The sequence below is a fragment of the Myotis myotis genome, unplaced genomic scaffold (genome assembly GCF_014108235.1).
Source record: "Myotis myotis isolate mMyoMyo1 unplaced genomic scaffold, mMyoMyo1.p scaffold_m19_p_34, whole genome shotgun sequence".
NCBI lineage: Eukaryota > Metazoa > Chordata > Mammalia > Chiroptera > Vespertilionidae > Myotis > Myotis myotis.
Window position 1 is genome coordinate 956,737 of NW_023416340.1, and position 23,868 is coordinate 980,604.

A 23,868-nucleotide genomic window follows, 5' to 3' on the forward strand; every position below is an offset into this window, starting at 1 on the left:
TCTGTGTAACCATGTGGGATTTTTTTTAATTGAGGATTTTTTAAAATATGCTTTTTTGATTTCAGAGAGGAAGGGAGAAGGAGAGAGAGGTAGAAACATCAATGAGAGAGAATCATGGATCGGCTGCCTCCTGCACGCCCCACACTGGGGATCGAGCTGCAACCTGGGCATGTGCCCTGACCAGAATCGAACCTGGGACCCTTCAGTCCGCAGGCCAATGCTCTATCCACCAAGCCAAACCAGCTAGGGCGGGGTTATTTTTTTTTTAATTGGTTTCCAAATATTTTCTCTCTCTCTCTCTCTGTCTCTCTCTCTCTCTCTGTTAATTCCCAGCTGAGGATATGTTTTTTATTGATTCTAGAAAGACAGGAAGGGAGAGGGAGAGAGAAACATCAATGTGAGAGAGAAACATTGATCAGTTGCCTCATGCACACGCCCCAACCAGGGATGGAACCCACTACCTGGGTATACGCCCTGACTGGGAATTGAACCCGTGACCCTTCAGTGCACAGAGGATACTCTAACCATGGAGCAACACCAGCCAGGGCTATTTTCTCTTAAAAATTTTTTTCTTTATTGAGGTATCATTGACATACATTATGTTAGTTTCAGGTGTATAACATAATGACTCAATATTTTTACATATTGTGAAATGTTCACCACAGTCTAGTTAACATCAGTCACCATACAAAGTTTTAGAATTTTTTTTCTTTTTTTCTATATATTTTATTGATTTTTCACAGAGAAGAAGGGAGAGGGATAGAGAGTCAGAAACATCGATCAGCTGCCTCCCGCACGCCCCCCAGTGGGGACGCGCCCGCAACCAAGGCACATGCCCCCGACCGGAATCGAAGATTCCGGGAACCTTGAGTCCGCAGGCCAACGCTCCATCCACCGAGCCAAACCGGTTCGGCTAGGATTTTTTTTCTTGTGACGGAACCGTGTAAGATTTATTCTTCTTAGCAACTTTAAATACGCAATAACATATTATTAACCACCGTCACCATGCTGTACATTACATCCCTGGGACTTATTTATCTTATTCCTGGAAGCTTATACCTTTTGACTCTCTTCACTAGGTTTTTACTATTAAGAGAAGCAGAGAACAAATATTGGGGGGTGATGGTCATTTCTTCTGTGAGTCTGTTAAGAAAACAGTTTTTACGACCCTCCCACTGACTAGGTGATGAGAACTCCCCTAGGGGCAGAGCCAGACTCGGCAGGGGTGACGATTGTAACAGCTACGACGTATTGAGAACCTGTTACGTTTAAGGCCTTCAGTTGTCCTTTCTCATTTAGCCCTTCCACATCCATGTGCAGCTTTTGCTTTATTATCTATGTTTTACAATTATTTAGGTAATTTCATTTCAAAAACTAAAGATTCGCCCGGCGGATGTGGCTCAGTGATTGAGCGTCAACCCATGAACCAGAAGGTCACAGTTTGATTCCTGGTCAGGGCACATGCCTGGGGTTGCGGGCTCAATCCCAAAAGAGGGCGATAATTCTCTCTCATCATTGATGTCTCTCTCTCTCTCCCCCTCTCCCTTCCTCTCTCTAAAATCAATAAAACAACAAGCATAACTTGAGAAGCAGAGGTTCCGTCTAGTCAACTAAAACTTATCGCGTGCCTGCTGTGGGCCAGGTTCCACGTTGGGACGTTAGGGTCTTTGGTAAACAAAGATGTTGGGGTCCAGCCCCAGCAGGTCCAGGGCACATGCCCCAGTTGTGGGCTCCATCCCCAGTGGGGGGCGTGCAGGAGGCAGCCGATCCATGATTCTCTCTCATCATTGATGTTTCTATCTCTCTCTCCCTCTCCCTTCCTCTCTGAAAACAATAAAAATATATTCCAAAAAAAAAAAAAATACTCAACCGCTGAGCCACACCGGCCGGGCACCTGTTTCTGTCTGGATACTGCGGTCGGTAGCGAACCTGCCCAGTCCCACTGAACCCCGGGCCGCCTCTCGGGTGGGGACCCTGAGCACCCCCATCGTGCAAACCGTTAGCACCCCCATCGTGCAAACGAGAGAACGGGCACGTGGAGGTTCGCCAGGCCTGTCCCCCATGACAGGGAGTGGCAGGGAGCGCTGACAGCTCGCACTCCGAGCCGGGCGTCTCTGGTCCCGTGAGCTTTAGGTGGATTAACTCGGGGAACGCTCATGGCAGCCCGTGAGGTCGGTGCTGGTAGCCGCCTCCTTCTCAGAGAGATGAGGAAACCGAGGCACGGAGAGCGGAGGTCCCTTGGCTAGAACAGAGCGGAGGAGCCTGCATTCACACTAGTATCGCCAGTCCCCGGGATACCGCAATGGGGGGACCCTGGGTGGGGCGCAGCCTCAACCCCCTTCCGCCCGGGCAGGTGAAGCTGTGCGACTTCGGCTTCGCGCGCATCATCGGCGAGAAGTCCTTCCGGCGCTCGGTGGTGGGCACGCCCGCCTACCTGGCGCCCGAGGTGCTGCTCAACCAGGGCTACAACCGCTCGCTGGACATGTGGTCCGTGGGCGTGATCATGTACGTCAGCCTCAGCGGGACGTTCCCCTTCAACGAGGACGAGGACATCAACGACCAGATCCAGAACGCGGCCTTCATGTACCCGGCGTGTCCCTGGAGCCACATCTCGGCGGGAGGTGTGTGGAGGCGGGCGAGGGGCGGGCCCGCGGAGGGCTGGGCGGGGCGAGTGGGCGGAGCCACGAGGGGCGGGCTCTGAAACAGCCCGGAGCCCTGGGGGTGGAGCCAGCCATGGGGTGGGGCCAGGGGGTGGAGCCTGGCCAGGGGGTGGGGCTGTGGGGTGGAGCTAGCCATGGGGTGGAGCTTAGCCATAGGGTAGGGCCATGGAGGTGGAGCCTAACCATGGGGTGGGGCCATGGGGTGGGACCTGGTCATGGGGTGGGGCTTGGGGTGGGACCTGGTCATGGGGTGGGGCTTGGGGGTGGAGCCGGACCATGGGTTGGGGCCTGGCCATGGGGTGGAGCTTAGCTGTAGGGTAGGGCCATGGGGTGGGGCCTGGCCATGGGGATGGAGTCAGGGGGTGGAGCCATGGGGTAGGATATTTAAACTGTAAGGCTCCCAGGACTTAGAACTTTGGGGCAGGGACTCAGGCCCCAGACTCAGGCCTAGACTAGGTTATGTGGGTTGGAAACAGTGCCAGAAGCGCTAAGACAGACCCTTGGTGCCTTGGGGGCTAAGCTAAGCGTGGCCAGTCTGGGACCAGACCAGGAGGGACTGGACCTGAGGAAGCCAAAGGGCTGGGGTGCCAGGAGAAGAGGCAGATCCTCCCGGGTGTTAGCTAGGGCCTGTAGTCTTTGGGGTTATGACCCTGAAAAGGTTGGCCCTGCAAAAGTGGGGTGGGGAGGGCAGGGGACAGGCTTGAGGAACAGGGCTTGGCTAATTTGCTGTGTGCTGGGGTGGACTAGGGATGGGGGCTGGGGCGGGCCCAGTGAGAGGGGGAGCTGGTTTAGGGGTGTGGCTAGAGGAGGGCTGGGCCATGGAGGGTCTCTGAAGCTGCCTGCGAAAGCACCACCAGCCTAGAGACCAGTCACACCTGGGACCTGGGAGCCGCGGGGTGGCCAGGAGAGGGGAGTCGACCAAGGCGGGCCTTAGATATCTGCAGTAGGGGCTTTGGTGTGGCGGCCAGGTAGTGGCGCTGGGCCTTGTGACTTGGGCCGCTGCCTTGGAGACTTGCCTGGGAAAGTTAAGTCCTAGTGCCCTCAACTTTGGGGGCCGAGCCGGGTGTCGGGGTAGGGCAAGGGCAGGGCTAAGAGAAGAAGCCCTAAATAAGTTAGAACAAGGGCCAGGTCCTGTAGCCCGAGCTCCGGACAGAGGGAGTATGGGAGGAAGGTGAAGAAGACAATTATTTATTCTCAACGATTTGTTCAGCAAGGACATGTTGAGTGCCTACTATGTGCCTGATTCGGACTGTCCTAAATTCTGGGAATACTGAGATGATTCCGAGAGAAAGGATCATGAGGAGAGAAGGTTGAGTGGTCTGTGAACAGTGGGAGGGGGGAGGGTCCTGGAGGGGTGTGACCTCATGGAGCAGGCAGAGAGGGGGTGACTGGAGGGTTACCAGTGCAGCTGGAAAGAGTCGGCGGTGGGGCTGAGAGCCGTAAGCACTAACCGGTGAGAATGAGAACTCCCGGAGGCCTGGAGTGATCCTGGAGGGCCTCAGAAGTCACTCAGCCAGTCGTGTGCGTGAGTGAATTTGAATGGGCGGATGTGCGTGAGGGAGCCTGTGGTGTTGACCGGAGCGGAGGCCCCGCAGACAAGGCCTGCACTCAGAGGGGCTCACACAGTGAGGCTTTTGTCCTTCAGGCTTCGGATCAAGGAGAGAGCCTCGGACAAGTGCTGGCTTGTCTCGAATGCCTGGTACTTGCGAACCCCCCTTTTCATAGAGAACAGGCCCTGGTCTCTGGGCTCCGCAGGAAACCAGTGACCATGACCATCTACTAACACTGTTTATTTTCATTTGCTGACTGTGGATGTGCAAGTGATCTTTGGATTTCCATTGACCAGGCTGATGTGAAGTTTCCATTTTATATAAATTAATTTTTACCTTATAAAGTGAAGTGATTTACAAAACTATCGATGTTTACTTAGGTTAAATACATGGTTCAAAACTTTTAAATACACAAAAGGGTCTGCAGTGAAAATTCTCTTTCCTTTGTCTGCCATTCTCCCCAAAGGCAGTGGCTATTGCAAGTCTCTTTTATAGTATATATGCAAATATGTGGACATATATTCTCTTATTTCCCCTTTTACACAGATGGCAGCATATGTGTTGTTTTTCTTTTTTAAAAAATATATTTCTAGGGGACTGTCTAGGGCGGGGGGATAAAATGGACACATATGTAATACCCCTTGTAATACTTTAAGCAATGAAAAAAAAAAAAAGATGGAATAAGATAAGGAACCATAGAATTGCCCACACTTCCTGACAACATTCAATCCAGAAAAAATATATATATATATATATTTTATTGATTTTAGAGAGGGAAGGAGAGGGGGAGAGAGAAACAACAATGATGAGAGAGAATCATTGACTGGCTGCCTCCTGCACGCCCCCCACTGGGGATCGAGCCCACAACCCAGGCATGTGCCCTTGGCCGGAATCGAACCCGGGACCCCTCAGTCCACAGGCCGACGCTCTATACATTGAGCCAAACCAGCTAGGGCATTGTTTTTCTTTTTAAAAATATATGTTTTATTTATTTCAAAGAGGGAGAGAGAGAGAAATATTAATGATGAGAGAGAATCATTGATCGGCTGCCTCCTGCACGCCCCATGCTGGGGACCAAGCCCACAACTTGGGCATGTGCCCTGACTGGAATCGAACCCCGGACCCTTCAGTCCACAGGCCGATGCTCTACCCACTGAGCCACGCCGGCCTGGCAATACGTGCTGTTTTTCTTTCTTTTTTTTTTTTTTTTAAATATATTTTATTGATTTTTCACAGAGAGGAAGGGAGAGAGATAGAGAGTTAGAAACATCGATGAGAGAGAAACATCGATCAGCTGCCTCCTGCACGCCCCCCATGGGGGATGTGCCCGCAACCCAGGTACATGCCCTTGACCGGAATCGAACCTGGGACCCTTCAGTCCGCAGGCCGACGCTCTAGCCACTGAGCCAAACCGGTTTCGGCATCGTGCTGTTTTTCAACTTGCTTTATCCACTGCACATCATATCTTGGACAAATGAATTGGCTTAAAGAAAAATATGAAGTGAAGAATAGTACAGAGGTACCTGTATCTGACTGTGAATGACAAAATTTATGAAGGTGACATAAGAGTGGGGAAACCGAGGTAGAGACTTGGAATGTGTGTGCCACATGTGTGTGGGGGAAACACATTTGTGATTTAATGAGGAAACGGGTGGGTGAGGGATTGGTGCAGGTGAGGCCCTGCGCCACCTGGGCCAGAGCCAAAGGAAGGTCTGGGTGGGCAGCAGGTGGGCCGGGGGCCTGTTGGCCCTCACCCCGCAGGGCTTGACTGTCTGTCTTCTCCCTCAGCCATAGACCTCATCAACAACCTGCTGCAGGTGAAGATGCGCAAGCGCTACAGTGTGGACAAGTCTCTCAGCCACCCGTGGTTACAGGTGATGCGGGGGGCGGGGCTGGAGCTAGATTTCTTATTGGCCGCGCCGGTAGTGAGGGGTGTGGCATATTACGGTGGGTAAGGAACGGGGCTGGGCCGCTCATTGGCTGGGCTGTGGGGTAGAGCTAGATCTCTATTGGCTGCGCAGGCTGTGGGGGTGTGGCCTCACTCTCCTAGGTAACTGGACCCGCGTCGCTAACCCCTGTGTTTCCGGGCCCAGGAGTACCAGACCTGGCTGGACCTCCGAGAGCTGGAGGGGAAGATGGGCGAGCGGTACATCACTCACGAGAGCGACGACGCGCGCTGGGAACAGTTCGTGGCGGAGCACCCGCTGCCCGGACCGGGGCTGCCCGCCGACATGGAGCTCGGGGGGGCCCTGCCCCCTCAGGATCACGAGATGCAGGGGCTGGCCCAGCGCATCAGCGTCCTCTGAGGACCCGCGCCCCCGCCCTGCTGCCTCCGGACGCTGACCTCCCGCCCTCCCCTCGGGAAGCGGCCCTCCTCACCTTCCCGGCGATGGACTGCTCTAGGGGAAGCGACTCCTGCCCCAGCTGGATGGGACACGCCCCGGGGAGGAGCCTGGCGGGGATGCGGGCGGGGGTGGGGGGTAGGGGGTGGGGGAGGGGGGTTTCCAAAGTTCATTCCCCAACAATTAAAACGGACTCATCTCTGGCCCCCTGGCCGCGGCCTCTGGCCACACCTCTGGTATCCTCGGTCTGTTGTTCACCTGGAAGGAGGGCTGCCTGAAAAGGAGGGGGTGGGAGAGGTGGGGGGGAGGGGGCAGGGTGAGGGAGGTTTGGAAGGAGGGCTAATGATGGGTAATACAGAGGGAGGATTGCCAGGAGGGGAGGCTAGGAGGGGGAAGGTGTGGAGGTGGCATAAGGAGGAGAGGGGAGAGCAATAGTGCTCAGTAGTTGAGCGCAGACCTATGAACCAGGAGGTCACCCTTCAGTTCCTGGGTGGATCACCTGAGTGGGGCGTGCAGGAGGCAGCCGATCAGTAATTCTCTCTCCTTCTTCCTTCCTCTCTGAAATCAGTAAAAATATATTTTAAAAACGAGTTAGAAATGGAGGAGAGATGGAAGGAGTATGGAGGGGGAGAATGGATAGAGGAGTGAAGTATTTAGAGAAAAGCAAGTAATCTCATGGCTTGTTTGATGCATTTTATATTTGGTGTTGTCATGACTAATCACAACTATTAATAAGGACAACGCAGTTAGCAGAGGTCTGGCCCATAGTATAAACCTGGCACACAATATTTTCTATTTTAAATTGATGTGATGACTTCTCCACACTGCATGTGCTCATTCCCTGGTTCCTCCATTTGTCACACTGTGCAGGGTGATTGGTGCTGGGGACATGGGTTTGGTGGCGACCGAGACACCCCAGGCCCTGCCCTTGGTGATTCACCATCCAGTGGGGAGGCAATCCTGTGCCCAGGCAGTGATGGCCCAGAGAGGGCAGGGCTGGGAGGGGGACCCCAGGAGCGCAGGGCAGCCTACAGGGAGCCTGGGGGTCAGGGAGGACCAGTCTTCTGAGCTGGCGTCCAGGCCCTGAGGTTGTGAGTGGAGGGAACATCTCTCCACCTTTGACCCCTGCCCTCTAGCTCCCCACTTGCTCCCACAGCTGAGGGCGAGTGATGCGATACAGGGGCATGCACCTGGACACGTTCTCTCCACCTTGGCCACGCTCAGGCTTACATACCTTCGTTAGAGGCTTGTCCTGCTCCCTGTAGGACCATCAGAGTTTAGCAGCCGATTTAGGCCCGTCGGCGCCTGGAGCTTGCTCTTCAAATCCTCCCTGTTTATATCAACTAGTCCACCTGCCGGCCGGGGTTCCGGAGCTGCAGCTTTGATCTGAGGAAGCTAAGGCAGCCTTAGTCCATGAGGAGCTCCGGATGAACCAGAACACCTCTGAGACGTAACCCAAGCTCACACGAGTGGCGACTGTCTCTTAGACTCCATCCTGAGGGCCTCTCCCTCTACAACTGGCCTACGATCCAGGAGTGTAAACAGTAGAGGGACAAAGCCATCTCCAAGGGTAGACCCCGTCTGGGAAATGTATGGAAGACTTACTCAGGCCTGATCCTTAACAGTTCTGTGTTGGCCACTAGGTTTAATATTCTGAGACCAGAATTAGAGACATGAAAAAAAACAATGTTGTCCTAGTGCTGGGGTCCAACCCCAGGAGGTCCAGGGGTCCCCAAAGGTGTGGATGGAGTCAGCGAAGAAGGAATGACACGGAGACAGCGTTCAGTTGATCAGCAGCCTAGCCAGGATCTCCAGCCAAGTTCTGGTCTGGATCTCCAGCGAAGTTCTGGTTAGGATCTCCAGCCAGGTTCTGTGTCCATGTTCTCTTGCTAGGTTCTCCAGCCAGGTTCTGTAGCCATGTTCCCTCACTAGGTTCTCCAGCCAGGTTCTGTCACCAGGTTCTAGTCAGGTTCTCTTGCCATGTTCTATCCAGGTTCTGTAGCCAGGTTCTGTCTCTAGGTTCTTCAGCCAGGTTCTCTTGCTAGGTTCTGTCTCTAGGTTCTGTTGCCAGTTTCTGTCCAGGATCTTTTGCCATGTTCTCTCCAGCGAAGTTCTTCTGTCTCTAGGTTCTGTGTAGGTTCTGTCTTCTAAGTTCTGTCTTGTTACATCTGTATTTATACCAGTTGATTCCAATCCTATCAATCTCTATTCCAAAGGTTAGGGCGTTTCTTATCTCCATTCCGGGGAGTAAAGATTATGTAGCTTAAGCATGATTGTTCGTAGTTAAAGTGATTAATTACCCGCCTGGCACTTAGTTAAGAGGTTTTATTCCCTCCCTAACTTCAGGGGAAAATCCCTACCTGGGGAAACAACCTTTCTCAGAGACCTTGGTTAAAACACATAGTAAAAAAAAAAAAAGTAAAAAAAAAAAGTAAAAAAAAAACCAAACAAAAAAAACAAAAAAAAAAAACCACATAGTGCCAAGAAGGTGAGCAAACATATTAAGAACAGTATGCCATATATGCCAGGTCCCTTGAAACAGCAAGCATGGACCGGCTCCCGGCATCCTAGCCCAGTGGTCGGCAAACTGCGGCTCGCGAGCCACATGCGGCTCTTTGGCCCCTTGAGTGTGGCTCTTCCACAAAATACCGACTTCTGCGCATGGGCCACGAAGTTTCAATCGCACTGTACGTGTGCGCCCGCACGTGGTATTTTGTGGAAGCGTCACACTCAAGGGGCCAAAGAGCCGCATGTGGCTCGCGAGCCGCGGTTTGCCGACCACTGGTGTAGCCGGATGACAATCTAAACTGAGCTATCCAGCCAGGGCTCCCAGCCAGTTTTTTACTCAAATTACTTCAGTAAATCTTTTCAGAGATGATAGTCTATAAACCTGAAATGTTAACATTTTCCATTTATGAGAGAGCTTGTCTCTCACAGTCCCTGACTGCTCCTGTCCATCTTGGTCCACTACCCTTCCTTACCTCACAAGCACACAACCCGACCTCACCCTCAGGCCCACACACCACGCCATGCTGACCTGCGTTTCCGATTCTCTCTGGGCCTCCAACTCAACAGACGCAGGTGCATCTCGGAAGCCGAACCTCTTAAAGTGGAAAGAGATCTTTTCATGCCGCTCCTGAAACTTCCTTAGCATGTTCTGATGCCCGAGGCTCACCAGGGCCTCCCACCCATCACTCATGGCCTTCTCATACCTTCCTCCAGCCCCTGCAACACTCCCATCTTCTCCACCAAGGACCCCAACGTTACCATTGGGATATGGTTAGTCCCACCATAAGCTAAAAATAGTCAAACCCAGGTTCCCATGAGTGCCCAATCCAACACCAACCGGGCCCTACCTATCCCTCCGACACCACCCGCTGTACGGCATTCGCACCCCCCTTGCTCTCTCACATCCGCTGCGTCTCCATTCACAGTCTCTGCTTGCTTTCACCTGGGAATGCCGTCAGGACACACGGACGGATGGTTACGCCTCAAGGTTCCACTGAAGTCCCTGCTTGCTTTTCTCGGACTCTAAATGCTCATGTGAAGGGTCTGGTTTTTCCTTGCAATTCCTCTCTAACCCCGGATGTGGGTGGTCTTCCTGTCTGCTCCGTTCATTTCAACAAGTCACTGACGCTCAATATCTACTCCCAAGCCCTTGCTCCTAGGGACACAAGGAATCTAGGAACATATCACCACCGTGTCAGTCACAATTCAGGACATGACCTTGCACCTGCAGGTAAAACCTTATCCGCAGCGTGCATTTAGCCCATCATTAATGTCATCTTTACCCAGGACTAAAATGCAACTGCAATGGTCTGGGCCTGATAGGGGTTGAATTGTGTCCTCCGTACCCCCACCTCCCTGAAAAAGATATGTTGAAGTCATCCAATACCTCAGTGACCTCATTTGGAAATAGGATCATTGCGGATGGTTTGAGCATTGTCCCACATCCCTCCTCAAAAACTCCTCCCAACTCCATGCGCCACTGTTGCAGGAACGCCTTCCTATTCCTACCATCTACTAGTAGGAATCGGGATTTCTCTGTTTCTTCCACAACTTCCCAAATGGCCCCTTCGTGGGACTCAGTTTGTAATCACTGAACTTTTTAAAAAATATTTTTTAAATTGATTTTTAGAGAGAGAGGAAGGGAGAGAGAGAAACATTGATGTGAGAGCAAAACATCAATCTGCTGCCTCCGATATGCCCCGACTGGGGATCAAGCCCAAACCCAGGCATGTGCCCTGACCGGGAATCAAACCAGCAACCCAATCAACTGAGCCACACAGGCCAGGACAATCACTGAACCTTTTAAAAAAAAAAAAATTTCTTTATTGATTTCAGAGAGAAAGGGAGAAGGAGAGAGAGAGAGAAACATCAATGATGAGAGAGAACCATTGATCGGCTGCCTCCTGCACACCCCCCACTGGGGATCGAGCCCGCAACCCAGGTATGTGCCCTTGGCCGGAATCGAACCTGAGACCCTTCAGTCCGCAGGCTGATGCTTTATCCACTGAGCCAAACCGGCTAGGGCGAATCACTGAACCTTTTATACAGTAAATGACACTGTAACAACCCTAATGGCTTTGAATCCACCTCCTCATCGAATTCACCCAGGTTTTCCAGCTTTCAAAATATTACCCATCCTCCTAAGTCAGCTGATGCCGCGGACAATCTCTTTTGGTGTCAGTGGCATTGCTCCCTCTTGTGACTCATCTCATGGTCGCGGTGTTGTCCCTGCATCTTCTCCTTGGTTTTCCACCTCTCATCAACCTTTGTTTTTTGACCACTCAAATTAAAAGGACAATTATCTCCATGAGACTTGGATCTCCCTCAACGGCGCATACTTCCTGTGTGTGAATTTCGCTGACTGCTGTCTACCTACCAGCTGGACTGCCTCCTGTGATCTTGCCCAAATGTAAGCCCTTATCCGAGTTTTGATGCCCCTAATTCCATCATACGCACGTTTCACTCGTTCTCCTCTCAAACCACAAACTCCTCACAGATGTAAGGATCCCGCGAAGGCTGAAAATCACCGTGTAGACAAGATCCAGGCTGACTGTGATCTCCTTTTACAGCAGGATCCAAAGAAGCCGTGGGACAGGAAACCAGGTGCCTGGGAGTGAACTCCGAGGATTCGGCATGGCCTCCACCATATGTGGGCAACTTCTGTGCCCAGGTTAGGGGCTGCCAGGGGAGGGACTTGCGGGCTGTGGTTGGCAGCAGTGCTGCAGGTGTATTTCCAGGAACTCTGCAGGCATCGGCATTACCAATAAGAACATCTCGAGGCCGAAAAGGAAATCTGCAGAATTGCTACCACTTTTCCAACTCCAAGCGGCTCTCTCCACCTCCTTCTCAGAACCCTCCCAACTGGCAGCCCTCTGGCTTCAAAATGTAGTTTTACTCTTTAATTCAGTGATTTTGATTTCTCTTCCTAGGAACACCCATCGTCAAAGGCCTGCTAGACCAGAACCCTGAATCAGCTTGCGATCCAATAGTTCATACAGCAAATGGTGCAACCGGTCTTGCACAAACAACGGGGGTGAAAAACCCGTCCTGATATCACCCCAGACGCTAACTCCTGAGGAGGTCTCGTTTGAAAGTGAGCTCTCCAGATCCCCCTGTCATCGATCCCAGTCATCTCCCCACGTTGGAAAATTAAGGCCACTGAGGATAGATTAAGTCTGTCTTACGCAAGACGGAGATTGAGTAAAGTTTGTCTCCACTAAAGTCCAGACGTATGTTTTCCCTTTGGACTCTCAATTATTTTTTACTTATTTATCAGATCCTTCTGTGGCTCTTCATACCTGGAAGGCACCACTTCAAGCACTTGACAAATATGTCACTTAATCCCCATAACAACTCTAGGAGGTAGGCAGTATTCTGATGCCCAGTATACATATGAGGGGATTGGGGCACAGAGAGGTTAAGCAAGTTTCCTAAGCTCACACAGCTGGAAAGTGGTAGAGTTGGGGCTCTCTCGTGACAGTCTTCGCTCTCATTCTCTACTATTGCCTCTCCAGCAAAGGACCAGGAGGTCACTCATAAAAAGATGGAGGTTCTCACATGATCTTTTGGGCCCTGGCTTTTGTTGTTGTTGTTAATCCTCACCCAAGGATTTTTTTAAAATTGATTTTTAGAGAGAGTGGCAGGGAAGGGGAGGGACACAGGGAGAGAAACATCAATGTGTCTCATATTAATGGATTGCTTCTGGAGATGGAGCCTGCAACCCTGAAACATGCCCTTCACCGGAATCGAACCCGAGACCCTCCAGTTCGTGGGTCGACGCTCTATCTATCGAGCCAAACCGGGTAGGGCTGGGCCCTGGCTTTTAAGAAGTCAAGGATTGCCGGGACCGGTTTGGCTCGGTGGGTAGAGCGTGGGCCTGCGGACTGAAAGGTGCCAGGTTCGATTCCGGTCAAGGGCATGTACCTTGGTTGCGGGCACATCCCCAGTGGGGAGTGTGCAGGAGCCAGCTGATCGATGTTTCTAACTCTCTATCTCTCTCCTTTCCTCTCTGTAAAAAATCAAATATATTAAAAAAAAAAAAAAAAAAAGAAGTCAAGGACTGTCTGAAGAATGGGTGTGAATATCGGAGCTAGATCTCCTTGAAGATTGTAGGGACGCACACTAGGCGCAGTGACACAGGCTGGCCGCCCGGGGGCGCCGGCCCCGCTCGCGGAGCCTGGAGCGGGAGGAGGGAACCTCGGAAACAAATGTCAGGCTCAGACTGATCTCAGGACCACAGAACGCGGAGAACACAGCATCCTAGAAGCTGAGAACAAAGCCTCTTAGAACGTAGAACAAAGGGCCCTGGAATCGTAGAATGGTGAGCGCAGAGCCTCGCCGCATCTGGGAGACAAAAGACGCTTAGATTCTGTTCTGGCCGGATCATAGCGTCTCCACCCAGGTTCTTATGATTCCAGAATTTGGGATATAACCGATCTTAGACTCTTAGAAGCAAGACTGGCTTCGTAATTTGCGAGGCCCAATGTGAAATGAAAACGCGGGGCCCCTTGTTCAAAAATTAAGACTTTCAAGACAGTAACAGCAGAACATGAAAACTAAGCGCCTGGATCTTCTTAGCTGGCCGCATGCAGCTGTGCCCACCCCACTTAGAAGTATAATTTTATGGGAGGCTCTTGATCTTAGCTAGACTGGCCCTCTAGTTTTACAGCCGAATGTCTGGGAAGGCTTCGTGGAAGAGGAGGCAAAATGAGGGCTCGACTCTTTAACCCTTTCCTCCCCCTGCTCAGCCTCAGAAGCTGAAGGTTGCGAGGAGTTGAGGGGAAAGGAACATCTGCCAAACCGTCACTTGGACCCGTTCTCTATTTATAGAACACCTCTTTCCCTGCTGCCAGACCGTCCAATGGTAGCCAGAGCTCGCCCGCAAGGGGGCGGAACCCGCTGCGGGAACGGAGAAGCACGGACCAATGATATTGGAATAAGGGCGGGCTTGTTTCATTGTGACGCGTGGGGGGCGTGGTCACGGACCAATGGCAGGCTAGCGTGGGGGGGCGTGGCGAGGCCACCAGAGAGCAAAGCAAGTAGGCAGCCGCGAAGCTGCGAGCATGCGTCGCGTGGAGGGAGTGGGGCGGCGCGTGAACGGCGGAGCAATAGGTAACGGTTGCTGTGTGGAAGGGGGCGTGGCCATGCAGATGAGACGCGGGTGGGCGGACCAATGGGCGGGCGCCTATGCAGATGAGACGGTGACAGCCGGGCCAGCAGGCGGGCGGGCGGGCAGGCGGGCTGTTGGGGCGGGGAGGTGGGACCGGCAGAGGGGTGGCCGCGGGGCCCGGCTGGGCTGGGGCGGGGGGCCGCAGCCATGATCCGGGCCTTCTCGTTCCCGGTGAGCCCCGAGCGGGGCCGGCTGCGGGGCTGGCTGGAGGGCAGCCTGGCCGGGCTCTGCGAGTTGCACTGGCTACGGGAGAGGCAGGAGTACCGCGTGCAGCAGGCGCTGCGGCTGGCCCAGCCCGGAATGGGGGGCGCCGAGGCCGAGGACGAGGAGGACGCCGACGAGGACGAAGATGCAGCGGCGGCGCGCCGGGCCGCGGCGGCCCTGGAGGAGCAGCTGGTGAGGGGCCGCCTGTCCGTCCCTCCCTCCCCCCGCAACCATCTGTGTCTGTCTGTCTGTCTGTCTGTCTGTCTCGGTTAGATGCTCATATACCCATCCCGGTGGGGGAGGGGGACGGGGGGAGGGAGAGGGGGTGGGGCTGCAGACCCTGGAGTCTGGGCGGCGGGCGGGATGTGGCCTCCCCACCCCCGAACTGGGGAAGGAGGCACTGCATCGCCCCTGCTGGAGCCCATAGAGATGCACGGGCCCCATCCCGTGCACCCCTTCCCCAAAGGAAATGTTTTTGGGCGCCAAGTATGTGTCAAGCCTGGGGACCAGTACTGGGCATGCGTTGTCTTTGTGCAGCGTGGATGATCAGAGGGGATAGTCCCCATTTTACAGAGGAAGAAACTGAGGCTCGGAGAGGGCAAACGACTCACCCAAGGTCACACAGCCGGGATCCAAACATGCCCCGCTCTGGGGCCCGGCTGCCAGGGCTCCACCTTCCCTAAGTCCGGGTGTGCTTGGAGATCTCCGGAGGGGCCGGACCAGGGGGAGGGAATCTTAGGGTCCCCCGGAGGGAAGCTCACAGACCCCGAGGACCCCACCGTGATCTTGACCCTCCGGTGGCACTTCCCCTCCTTTCCTACCTGGTCCCAACCCTGGTTAACCCAAGAGGAGGCAGGTGGAGGGGGCCATGGGGGTCTGACTTCTGGGCTCTGGGCGCTTTAATGGGGGAAGACGAGGCAGAAGTCTGCAGAATGACTCTCTTGTCATTCTCCACTCTCCCTCTCGTCATCTCTTGATTCTCGCACCGCTTCCTGGGCTCCTCGCACTCTCCCTCCTCATCTCTGCGACTGGCTGTGTGCTTCTGTCTCTCTGCTCTTCCCTTCTGCACCTCTCTTCCTGCCCTAGGTCCCCGTCCCTGTCTCTCTCTCTCTTCCCCTCCCCCCAGCCCGCCAGGCCCCAGACCCCAGCTCCCCGTGCAGATCCCATCCCCGAGCCTGTGGGTGGTCAGAGCTTCCCGTTTGGGGAAACCTGAGCCGAGGTGGCGGGGGAGGGGGCGCTCCCTGCTGCTGACCTCGACTGCCCCCACCCCAGATGGGGACTGGGGAGGGGACTGAAGCCAGACTCCCAGGCTGCACGCCCAGCCCCTCCCCGGGCCGGGAGTGGGACCCTGCACATTCCTTCTCTGGAAACAGAAACAGCTGTGGGAGGCCCCACCCCCTCCCAAAGTTAGAGACACATTGTGGGGGCCTTCACCAGCTCCTCCACCCCACCCCCGGCAGGCTGGGTTTGGGCAGGCGCCTCCCACCTCCACGAGGAGAGAGGAAGACATGGGGATGGGCAAGCTGTGTCCTTCCTCGCCTCCCTCAGTCTCTCCCTCTCTCTGCCTCAGTCTCCCCTCCCTTCCCCCTTCCCCTTCCCCATCTCTGCCTCTCAGCCCCCCCCCCCCCGCCCCCAGGCACCACGAGGTGGTAGTAGAGAGGCCTCTCCCCCCACCCATACCCATCTCACACACACACACACACACACACACACACACACACACACACACACACAGTCTCCAGGCGAAGCTCTGTCCCAGCTCAGGGAGGAGGCGGCAGGCAGGGGAGGGAGACAGCCCCGCAGAGAGGAGCGGAGAAGCGCTAAATATAAATCCCTCTGGTGTTAGGGGTTCCTGGGTCCTTCTGAAGAGGGGGTGGAGGTTTCTACTCACTCCTGAGCCTCTGTCTTACTACTTACCCCTCCCAGTCCCTTTGAAGCAAGAACACTGAAGCCAGACTTCATTAGTTTCTAATAATCATGATGGGGATGCAGGAACAGGGTATGGCAGAGAGAGCAGGCAAGAATCCTAGGGGGGGTGGGAGGGTCCTAGTCTCTCCCACCAAGGGAGAAGGTCCCCTTCCAGCAAGGAAGACTTAAGTTAGACTCGCAGAAGGACTTCCTAACGGAGATCAAGGGAGTTGGGCACAGACTAGGGGAGGAACAAAGGTCTGAAAAAGTTTGGGCAAAGGGGTTAGGTCTCCAGGAGCCCTAACCACACTCATGTTAAACCTGCTTGAGCTCGACACCCTCAAGCCCATTAGGCATTGTGGGCAAATGGGGAGCCAGATTCAGACCAAAGACCTTCTGGTCTTTTAAAGATTCATGCCTTTGCAGCTGAAAAGAATGAGGTCAGACTTAGAATAGACTGAGGGAGGGAGAGTTGGGGGGGGGGGCGTCCAGGCACAAAGAGGAGGCCTCTCCTTTCTGTCCCCCAAACTCCTGCCTTCCCTGCAGTGGCAGCATTGAAATTAGACCTGGAGAACTCACCAGCATTTATTTTTAATTACACAAGTAAATGTGATTTTATATTTTCCTTGTTGGAAATTCAGAGCTTTCATGTGACCATAAAAGCTAGCATTTCTTAAGTGCTTAACAGGAACTGCTGTTTTAACTCATTGCATTCTCACAACAACCCCATAAGAGAGGGGGTTGAAGGATGCCCTGTTACAGATGAGGAGACCGCGGTCCAGAGAGGTAAAGTGACCTGTTCAGGGTCACGCAGCTGGGAAGCGCCAGCGTTGAATCTGAACCCTGGTAACTAGGACCAAAACGATGCCTCCTCCACCACTTCCTTCTCCCAGCCGGGACCCTGATCCCTCGCTTGACTCCCTGAATGCATCCTCTCCCCTGAAATCACCTCTGGGCCACTTGTGCGTCCCTCCAGACCTCTCTGATGCATCTTCTGGCAGAAACGGTTTACATACCCAAAATATCAAGTTTTGCTTTGCTTTTGTACAAACTCCAGTGACGTAGTGGGTGAGGTCCCAGAGACGATGTCAGTGGTTTTCAAAGTGAGGCCCACTGGACTAGAGCATTACACAGGGACCGGTTAGCAATGCTATTTTGGGGGCTCCTGCCTGGAACCAGAAGTTCTGGAGGGATCCAGCAATTCGGGTTTTAACATGCTCTCCAGGTAATTCTGACCCACCCTCCCATTATACATCCTACCCTTCCCTTTCTCCCCTCAACGCTCTCATCTTGGGGATGGTTCCGTGCAGAAATGGCTTCCTTCCAATCTTCCTGTTGTATAGCATTCTGCTCTACACATTCATTCCTTCGCGGAAACTTTCCTGAGCACCTACTTCGTGCCAGCCACTGTTCTAGGCACTGGAGGTTGGGAAGGTGCAGGAGTGAACAAAACAGTTAAGTGTCTCTGCCCTCCAGGGCCTGACATTCTAGTGCGAGAGACAATAAACAAATGCCAGCCTGATCTATAACTTTAAGCCGGGAGGGCATTGCCGCTGTGTAGGGAAAAAGGCAGGGCACCCGGAGTGCAGCATGACAGGGAGCTATTTTGGAGAGAGGGTGGGAGCAGGGATGGGGTGAGCGAAGTTTCTGAATGAAGCAAGGGAATGAGGCAGAAGGAGATGCGGGGGACACATGCTCCTGAGGTTGGAACACGCCAGGCGTGTTCAGGGAACAGCGAGGCCAGTGTGGCTAGTGCAGTGAGCAAGGGGGCGACTAGTAGGAGGCATGACACGGGGCATGTGGGCAATTCTGATTTGTTTGTTAGCTGCCCCTGATGCTGCACAAACTTGCCTGCTTTTCTGGGTTTGGCTCACAGATGACGCCACCCTGAGCAACTCTGCACAGCCAGAGCAGGAGCCCAAAGTGGACTGTCTTGTTGCCTTTCTTGCCATAAACAAGCCCAGATGGGGGCTTCCGTTCGGGGGGCGGGGGGGAGAGTAGAGGGGGTGGGGCCCAGGAGAGCAGTCACCGGAGCGGGAAGCAGGGGGGAGGGGGTGTCTGCAACAGAGCTGGCCGGTCTTGCTGCCTTAAATAGGCAGCGCTGGGCGCCTGCCCTCCCCGCCCCTCCTCCCTCTTCCCCTCCCTCCCACCGCCCAGACAAGCCGCTTTTGTCTGAGGGTCAACCGTCAGCGCCCGCTGCTGCCACCTCTGGCCTCACCCAGACCCTGTGGGACTCTTCCCGGCTTTGGCCCCATTTCCCGAAATGGTGTTAAGTTCTAGTGTCTTAGAGACCCCAGTGGTGTCGGTTCAAGCCCTGCCCTCACCCACAGTCCCTGTCACACTCCCCTCAAAGCGTTTTCACCGTCATTTCTTCACACCTGATAGGAAATGGTCTCTTCCTGCAGCAAGAAGGGGCCAGGGTAGACTCCACAGACATTCCTTATGGGGATGAGGAGCGGTGGGTGGACACTGGGGGCTTGTGGGTGGGGAGGGAGCAAGAGCAGGAGGCAGACGTGGTCCCAGGGGTTAAAGGAACCACTGAGGCCAGGATGGCCTTGCCGCTAGGCACGGGGGTTCTTTCCGAAGTGAGGAGCAAAACATATGAGTCATAGCCCGCCAGTTTATCCCTGTGAGGGAAGGGGTCAGTGTGCACCAGAAAGGACTCAGGAAACTTGCAAAAGAACTTTCTATCGGTGGCAAAGGGGCAGTAGGAGGAGAGGAGAGCATCTGAGAAGAAAAGGTCAAGAAGGCAGACCAATGGCTAGGGCAGGGGTGGGCAAACTTTTTGACTCGAGGGCCACAATGGGTTCTTAAACTGGACCGGAGGGCCGGAACAAAAGCATGGATGGAGTGTTTGTGTGAACTAATATAAATTCAAAGTAAACATCATTACATAAAAGGGTACGGTCTTTTTTTCCAATAGTTTTATTCATTTCAAACGGGCCGGATCCGGCCCGCGGGCGGTAGTTTGCCCACGGCTGGGCTAGGGGATCTGCTAGGTCCTGGACCCCAACTTTTAGCAATGAAGTGCCTCTAAAGCAAGAAGAACTGAAGTTAGACTCAAGGGGGGACATTCTAATAGGGGTCAAGGGGCCACGAGCACAGACGGAAGAAGGCAGCGGGGAGGGGTGGGACCTAGAAGGGAGTGAGGTGGCTGCAGCGAGGACTGGGTTTAGCCAGAAGGACTTTCTCATGGATAAAGGGGCAGAGATCTTTGAAGGGGATCCTGGGACTGCGGTCCTGCTTTTACCCTTTTGAAGTCAGAGCCTCCTGGTCAAGGTGAAACTCTGCCCGTGAACTCCTGGAATAGGGGACTGGGACGGGCAGAGGCCTTGGGGGTGACTTCTGACCACCCTGCTCTTGCCACGCCCTCAGGAGGCCTTGCCCGGACTCATCTGGGACCTGGGCCAGCAGCTGGGAGACCTGAGCCTGGAACAGGAAAGTGGGCGCAGCTCAGGTGAGCATGGGTCAAGGGAGCAGGGGCTGCTGGGATACCCCAATGTTTTCCACTGTCCCCCCCCCTCTCTGGCTCCCCTGTCTCTGTTGCTTGGTCTCCTCCTTTCTCCTCCCCCTGGTTTCCCCAGCCAAGCCCCCTTTTCCTCTCCCTTTCTCCCCAATCCAGGCTTCTACGAAGACCCCAGCTCCACAGGAGGTCCTGACTCTCCACCCTCGACCTTCTGTGGGGACAGTGGCTTCTCTGGATCTGGCTCCTATGGACGCCTGGGTCCCTCTGAACCCCGGGGCATCTATGCCAGTGAGAGGCCCAAGTCCCTAGGTAAGGTGGGTGGGTGGGGCCCCGACAGCCAGGGAAATGACCGTGAGAAGATGGTCTTGAGCACACTTCTGAGTCAAACCAACCTGAATTCGAATTCTGGCCGCGACATTCCCTTTCGCGTGGTGTTGAGCCTGTCGCTTCTCTCTGGGCCTCTGTTTCTCCATCCGTTCAAATGGGGTCAATAGCAGCGCCTGCCTCCTGGGGAACCTTTGAGTATTCAGCGAGCCTCGGCCTCAGGCATTGAACTCGGCACAGAGAGCCTCTCAGTCATCAGGAACTGCTGCTGTTCATTTACACCAGTTCCTGCGCCCCGACTGGGTGCTGTCCTAGCCCTGTCCTGGGCGTGAGGGGTACAGCAATGAAAAAAGCCCTGTCCTCACAACTGACACTCTAGTGCAGGGGTCCTCAAACTACGGCCCGTGGGCCACATGCAAATACAAATATTGTATTTGTTCCCCTTTTGTTTTTTTTACTTCAAAATAAGATATGTGCAGTGTGCATAGGAATTTGTTCATAGTTTTTTTTTTAAACTATAGTCCGGCCCTCCAACCGTCTGAGGGACAGTGAACTGGCCCCCTGTTTAAAAAGTTTGAGGACCCCTGCTAGTGGGTGAAACAGGTAACATACAAGATAAGTAAGTGTACTACATGGGGTATTAGACATTGACAAGTGCAATGAAAAGGAAACTGGGGAAGGGGACTAGGGCATGTCACTCTGAGTTGGGGAGAGAATCGCAATTCTACAAAATATGCTCAGAGACTGTGACATTTGAGTGGCACCACGAAGTGAGGGAGTGGACCAATCAGGTTTCCCGGGGGAAGAGCATGGCAGGAACTGGTAACAGCAAGTGCAAAGGCCCTGAGGCAGAGTGCGACTGGCCTCTGCATCGGAGGTCACTCTGGCTGGAGACCTATAACCGTGGAGGAGCGGGTTAGAGGCGGAGGTCAGCGAGCAGAGCAGGGCAGGTCACGCAGGGCTTTGCAGGCTGCTGTGAAGATGTTAAGAACCGGAAACAAGGGGAGGGGTGGGGGCAGGGCTCCTTCCCTTCCACTTTGCCTTTCCTTTCCTATTTTATTTCTTTTATTTTATTTTTTCTTCCTTTCCTTTCTTTGTGATGGGAATGGGACATGGTGGGGAAATGCCCCTGTAGGCGCACTGGGAAGGGGCTTGAGAGCCTCTCCCACTCTTCCTTTTACATGTTGCTTCCTCCACCAGGAGACGCCAGCCCCAGCGCCCCCGAGGCGGCGGGAGCCCGGGCACCAGTCCCGCGGTCCTTCTCGGCGCCCTATCCGACGGCAGCGGGGTCTGGGGGCCCGGAGACCGGCTCCTCAGCGGAGCGGCGGGCCCGCGCGGGGCCCTTCCTGACGCCCAGCCCCCTGCACGCCGTGGCGCTGCGCAGCCCGCGGCCCTGCGGCCGTCCAGCGGCGGACTCGCCCGACGGCCCGGGCGCGGGGCGGCCCCTGGACGGCTACATCTCGGCGCTCCTGCGCAGGCGCCGCCGCCGGGGGGCGGGCCAGCCCCGGACGAGTCCCGGGGGCGCGGACGGGGGCCCGCGGCGCCAGAACAGCGTGCGCCAGCGGCCGCCCGACGCGTCCCCGCCCCCCGGAGGCGCGCGGCCCGCGCCCGAGCCCCCCGTGGAGCGCGCGGGGGGTCGTCCCGCGAGCCCCGCCGCCCTGGGCCGCCCCTGGGCCTCGCCGTGGGAGTCGGAGGCGGCGCCCGAGCCCGCCGCGTCGCCCGCCGCCCCCTCGCCCCCCGACAGCCCGGCGGAGGGCCGCCTGGTGAAGGCGCAGTACATCCCGGGCGCGCAGGCGGCCACCCGGGGCCTCCCCGGCCGCGCGGCCCGCCGCAAAGCGCCGCCGCTGACCCGGGGCCGCAGCGTGGAGCAGTCCCCGCCCCGGGAGCGCCCCCGGGCCGCGGGCCGCCGCGGACGCATGACGGAGGCCTCGGGCCGCAGGGGCTCGCCCCGGGCGCGCAAGGCCGCGCGCTCCCAGTCGGAGACCAGCCTGCTGGGCCGCGCCGCCGCGGCTCCTCCGGGGCCCCCCAAGTACCCGACGGCGGAGCGCGAGGAGCCGCGGCCCCCGAGGCCTCGCCGGGGCCCGGCACCCACGCTGGCCGCGCAGGCCGCGGGGTCCTGCCGCCGCTGGCGCTCCACGGCCGAGATCGACGCCGCCGACGGGCGCCGCGGCCGCCCCCGCGCCCCCGCCGCCCGGGGCCCCGGCGGTCCCGGCCCCTCCCCGTCCGCTCCTCCGCGCCGGTTGCTCTACGGCTGCGCGGGCAGCGACTCCGAGTGCTCGGCGGGGCGCCCGGGGCCCCTGGGACGCCGGGGTCCGGCGGGCGGCGTGGGCGGCGGCTACGGCGAGAGCGAATCCAGTGCCAGCGAGGGCGAGTCGCCCGCCTTCAGCTCCGCCTCCAGCGACTCGGACGGCAGCGGGGGCCTCGTGTGGCCGCAGCAGCTGGTGGCCGCCACCGCGGCCTCGGGGCCGGCAGGGGGTGCGGGTGGAGGGGCGCCCACCGGCCCCGCCAAAGTCTTCGTGAAGATCAAGGCTTCCCACGCGCTCAAGAAAAAGATCCTGCGTTTCCGCTCGGGCTCTCTCAAGGTCATGACTACAGTGTGAGTTCGGGGTGGGCTGTGCGCGCCCTCCATTGCCTCTGCACCACCACACTCCCCGTCGCCGGCCCTTCAGCGCCTCCCTTCCAAAGACCACCGTTTTCTTGGCTTCCAAAGACCCTCCCTCGCTGCCCCCTCCGCTGAGGTCCTGGTTGAAAAGGCTCCCCTCCACCAGAGGGAGGAATTGGGGGGGAGCCCTGTTTGACCCCCTTCAGCTGGCGGCCCGGTTCTGCAGCCCGTGGGCAAGAAGGTCCCCTCCCTCTGAACCCCACTTTCTTCTTCTGTACTATGGGTACACTATGGTATGCTGAAGGGGGAATTCAGTGTGAATTTCCCCGTTTAGTTTAGACACTTAGTCTGTTTGATGCCCTTCACTGCTCTCACGGAGCCCTCTTATTCCTCCTTTCCATGCCCGGATATGGCCCCCTCATACACAAAATGCCCCCCATCCATGTCTCTGGATCCCTAGGATTTCCCCTTGGCACATGGCTGGAGACTCTGTCTGACCCAGGCGGTGCCTGCGGAGTGCCCTGGGAAGGCAAGGAGCACTGACTTTGGGGTTTTGAGGGTCGAATAGGAGTTGATAACACCGGGGAAGAACTCTTTCATCTCCATCCATGGACAATTATGGAGGACTGAGAAGTGGAAGAGGGGAAGGAAGATGGCTTCTATCTTGTGACCCCCTCCCTGGTGAGAGGGAGTGGGGGAGCTCAGGATGACCCTCAGCTGTTCCAATCCAGTATTTTTTTTTCTTTTTCAAAATTACTGTATTTATTATGACGATGGTGACTCCCCGGTGCACAGGGGGGCCAGATTCTGTGTGTTTCTCTAACCTCTTTGTAAATAAATGTACAATGTTACTTATGTGGTGGGCTCTACTTCTGTGTTAGAATGGGAGACGTGCTTTCCCTTTGGACTGACATTTATGAAGCGATTGTTGTTTGCTGTGGATGTGGCAGTGCCCTGAACCAGATGGCAGATGCCAGGTTGGTCTCAGCATCATTTTCCTACCATTGGCCATTTTACCTCAGTGAAGCTGGCCTTCGATGGAGTTTTGTTTGGCCATAAAGATGGTTTCATAAAAGCAGAAACAATATAGGTAAAAGGACAGTCCCAAATCCCCTTTCTCAGAAGTCATTGTAA

The 23,868-nt window shown here is 55.5% G+C and overlaps 2 protein-coding genes across 3 annotated transcripts in view; both read left to right on the forward strand.

The window, feature by feature from the left end:
* The window catches only part of PRKD2 (protein kinase D2), a 36,183-nt gene extending 29,500 nt beyond the window's left edge, over nt 1-6,683 (forward strand). For both annotated transcript variants that reach the window (XM_036302920.1, XM_036302919.1), the window contains exons 17-19: nt 2,354-2,621; nt 5,999-6,084; nt 6,304-6,683. In XM_036302920.1, coding sequence (XP_036158813.1) covers nt 2,354-2,621; nt 5,999-6,084; nt 6,304-6,516 — 567 coding nt within the window. In that variant the 3' untranslated portion in view covers nt 6,517-6,683. The remainder of the gene's footprint in view (nt 1-2,353; nt 2,622-5,998; nt 6,085-6,303) is intronic.
* A 7,635-nt stretch (nt 6,684-14,318) lies between these two features.
* On the forward strand, nt 14,319-23,585 carry DACT3 (dishevelled binding antagonist of beta catenin 3). The gene is made up of 4 exons (XM_036302991.1): nt 14,319-14,626; nt 19,718-19,799; nt 19,965-20,117; nt 21,333-23,585. Exons 1-4 carry the CDS (start codon nt 14,378-14,380, stop codon nt 22,730-22,732), a joined length of 1,884 nt encoding a protein of 627 aa, XP_036158884.1. The 5' UTR covers nt 14,319-14,377; the 3' UTR covers nt 22,733-23,585.
* The last annotated feature ends 283 nt before the right edge of the window (nt 23,586-23,868 follow it).